Source organism: Olea europaea, unplaced genomic scaffold, assembly GCF_002742605.1.
Source record: "Olea europaea var. sylvestris unplaced genomic scaffold, O_europaea_v1 scaffold6354, whole genome shotgun sequence".
Classification (NCBI taxonomy): Eukaryota; Viridiplantae; Streptophyta; class Magnoliopsida; order Lamiales; family Oleaceae; genus Olea; species Olea europaea.
The window spans coordinates 8025-11979 of record NW_019264719.1 but is presented as its reverse complement, the minus strand read 5'-3'; the positions used below and the strand labels follow the sequence as shown (position 1 = coordinate 11979).

Genomic DNA, 3955 nt, shown 5'->3' with positions numbered 1-3955 from the left:
TTTTTCATTTTGTAACAATCCGCATATTTAACTAAGTTGGCTTGTTTAGTTTGATACTTTCTCCTTATGTTCATGTTCTATAATAATGTCGTTTTTATTTTAGAGTAAATAACCTAACTATTTTATGAATAAGAAGTTATTACCTTAGCACAAATAAGGGGGAATATATTTACATTTTGAAAAGCAATATATGATTCTGTTGAACAATCGACCTTCAATGGTGAATTTTTCGGGCTCAGTTTAACCAATCTCTATCTTATTAAACACATCCAACAAAGGCTCCAACCCAAACAACGATTCTTATTTCGGTTGCTCAAGTCAATGTGTTTACAAAGAACACAATATGGTGGCTGCAATGAATCACCAATAATAGAGGAAGACAGATTCAATTTAAAGCTCAAGAGAGAAAACTTGAGAAAAATGTCGGCTCCTCTTTTCAATTGCACACACATGGCTCCTTCACAAATGAGAGCAATATATAGGTTTAGGGTGTAATAATATAATGGGCTCATGGACGAACTAATGGTTAAAGGGGGGGGAACACAAATTGAGCCATCCAAGAAGTAAATGGGCCGTGAGCAACATTAACTATATTAAGTTGCTTCAAATGACCCTCAAGTTGTTTTTCGGGTTGAGCCAATTAATCAAGTGTGTTAATAAATATTTCAATCATCGGCCGAAACCTATGAAATCTAATCCGACTATCCGACACTGTTTAACATCATCGCCCGGGATTATTGGGTATCAAAAACCCAACAGATTCCAAAATTCCACCTAAGAATTATTAGATTCTTCTTCCAGTACCGTTGCTAGTAATATCCATATGTTGAAAGAACAAGAGGAGACATAACACCGAGACGGCAAGACAAAATGATAAACCAAGACAAATAATTTATTTTCCCTTTATGATTTTCTGTCCTTCTGTTTGAAAGAGCTCTCCTTTTAGTTTGTTGAACTCCCAATCCTCTAAAAGTTCCTGCCACCTTTTTGTCCCAGACCTTTTCTATTCATGAACTTATTTTTTAATTGCTTACTCTCCCAGAGGACCCACACGCTATATAGGGAGATCCATTTATCAACTTGCTATTTTTTTCATTCAGATTCAATAAATTCAGGAAAATTCTCTGAATTTCTTACAACTCTCTGCTTAGTATCCCAAGAATTCGTTACAGATTCTTGCCTTGCCTCAGATTCTGACATTTCATGATCTCTTGTATAATTTATTCATGTCTCTATGCAACTGCATTCTTATTTTGTTAGTTACCACGCAAGTTTCAGCATTTCATGGGAAAATTTAAATATTACTGAGCTATGCCCATGCAATTCTATAGCTGCTTCTGATGATGCTTACCATGTTGATCTCCCATGATGCACTGCTGGTTCCTGCTGTGAATAAAACTGTTTTACTTCATATAATATTTATGTGTATATTTCACCGATATCATCTACATATAGTCTTTGTGCAAGTGATGTTGCTAATTTCAAATTTAATTTGCTAAGAAACTTCGAAGTAAATATTTTTCCTATTGTTTTGAGTAATTTAAGGCGATTCAATAATTTTATTTTATTATTATTATTATTATTATTATTATTTTGAGAATAGTAAATTAATCCTATGAAAGGTCCGATTGAAAATGAGTGTTAGAAAATGGGACCAAACATGGGGTAAGTAATTCAATGCCACGGGTTGTTTCCAGCCTCTTCTATTGATTCGAAAAAAAAAAAAATAATAAAAAAATAAAATAAAATTGTGCTTCCAATATTCTAGTGTTCAATCTTAATGTAATCTTACTTGATGTTGCTTGAAGATAAAATGGTGAACTTTTTTAAAAATGTTCCAATATTCGTGGGCTATGTCCTGTGGAAATTAATATTGCCAGAAGTCTGTTCTTTGGGTTATTATTTGGAATTCTGATGTTCTGTCATTAAATGCTTACTTTCATGTCTACAGAAAGCTATTGAAGGATTTCTTCACTGCAACTATACTTGATGAAACCATTGTTCAAATATTGGACACTTTCATGAGCATGGGGAGCCCTCATCACTGGGTGGGCTATTTGATGCCTGAAGATTCTGGAGTATACAACCTTGTTTCACAGTCCAGCAGCAGCGGTTATTCAGATCTTCCTCACGCAACAAAACTTGAACAACTTATGGGCGAGACACGTGCAGTGTTATTGAGGTATGTTTATGATTCATCTGGTTCAGCAATTAAGAAGGCTAAGTTAAAGGGTTGCAATCAAGTGCACTCTGTTTTACGTCTGCATTGTAATGCATCAATAGAGAATTTTTTGTTGAAAATCCAAAGAAACTATGTGATTCTGCTTGCCTCAAGTGATGCACTGCAGTCATCCAAGGCTACCAAAGCATTAAATTTTGCATTTCTGTTTTCAAAGAATAAGTTCTTTCAGGATTTGTGAATCTAGGGTTGAATACTGCAAGGCAAAATAAGCACTAAATTCCATGCTTTTGGCTGTCAAACTGCTTCGAATGCTCAATTTCATATGATTGACGAGAGAATAAGAAAAAGAGAAAAAGTTGTCCCTTAATTCATCGTGTTTGGCTAAGCTTCAGTAACGTACTTAAAATAGCTTTCCAGCTTAGCCAAACGTATGTCTAGGCAAGTTACTTTTTATTACTTATCAATGATGCACTTTTCATATAGAGGCTCACTTGGATTGCATAATATCTTGATTTACTTCACATTAGCGATACTGGTAATCATTATATGTTGCAGCTAGTTGTTACATTTTGGAAAAATTGCATTGATGGTAGCTATACTTTCACTCTGTCAATCAAGCAACTGTGTGCATGTTGAAATACGGGTACTTGATTGACAATAAAGTAGAAGTATAGTTATTGTGAATGACATTTACATGTTACAATTTCATAAGGTGAAAGATCAGATGAAGCTTCAACAATTCTAGACTACATTTGTAATATTAACCAATTTCTTATGTTCTAATCTTATATCAACTTCTTCACCTTGCTCTTGTGACTTCGTGCAGTGTTGAATTTGGGAATATTATTGAAATGTCGTTAAAAACACTGGTGAACGAACTTATGAAAGATATTAGTTCCCAATGTGGAGAAAGCACTTTACTGTCTGGAATGCCACTTGCTAAACTTCTTCCACGAATAGCTCAGATTGGTCAGCAGCTACTGAAAGAACCCTATAGGAGTAGGTATGTCCAAAATATATGTAGCATACCAGAAGTTGAACAATTCTTCACTCTCTTATATTCGAGTACACCCTTTTTATAGTGTAGGATCATTATTGTAGTTTCATGAACTTCACAAATGTAAAGGGTTTTATGGGATTCCGTAAGGTCTGAAGAAAATAAGGAGAAGATCAAAATTGTTTATTGGTGTTGTAATTTTTTCACATCCCAATGGTCATGTATTGCTCGTTTTTTACTCAGTTTGAGCGTTTTAGTTACTATTATAAATCAAAGACGTTCTTGAATCTTTTGTAGTTATCTTCATGTATTTGGATTTGCAGAAGCCTAGATGTGAAATAACCAGTGGTCTAAGATTGGACTTGTAGGAATGTGCATAGTCTAATTATATTGTTCATTTGAGTTTTTCATAATTTTCCGTCACTACAGTGAAAAAATCTGTACTAGCGAGTTGACACAGTCCACCTCTAAATTGAACTACTTTAAATCTGTGTGTTTTCTTATAAGAAAAATGAAAATCAACTGATGTGCCATTTGTGCAACTACCAGGATTTGATCTTGGGCAAATTTACAGACAATGGAGAACGCAGAAATTTTGAGTTAGTGGGGGCATGATTTTCCTTTCAAATTTTAATTGTTGGCAACCAGTGGCACAAGGTAGAATAGCAGTCAGCAGATGAACGATTTTCTTTTCAAACTTTGGTGTTTGCACTTTACCGTTTGGTTTGTAATGGGTTAATGGGTTTATACATTCTTTTTTTTTTTTTTTTTTTTTA

General features: G+C 34.2%; 1 protein-coding gene across 1 annotated transcript; it reads left to right on the top strand.

The window, feature by feature from the left end:
• Window positions 1–1151: 1151 nt before the first annotated feature.
• On the top strand, window positions 1152–3467 carry LOC111389963 (peroxisome biogenesis protein 3-2-like; the record flags this gene model as incomplete). Its single annotated transcript, XM_023014949.1, has 4 exons — window positions 1152–1271; window positions 1332–1388; window positions 1881–2182; window positions 3009–3467. Coding segments are annotated over 4 exons (735 nt in total), but the record flags the coding sequence as incomplete, so codon positions are not given.
• Between the last annotated feature and the right edge of the window lie 488 nt (window positions 3468–3955).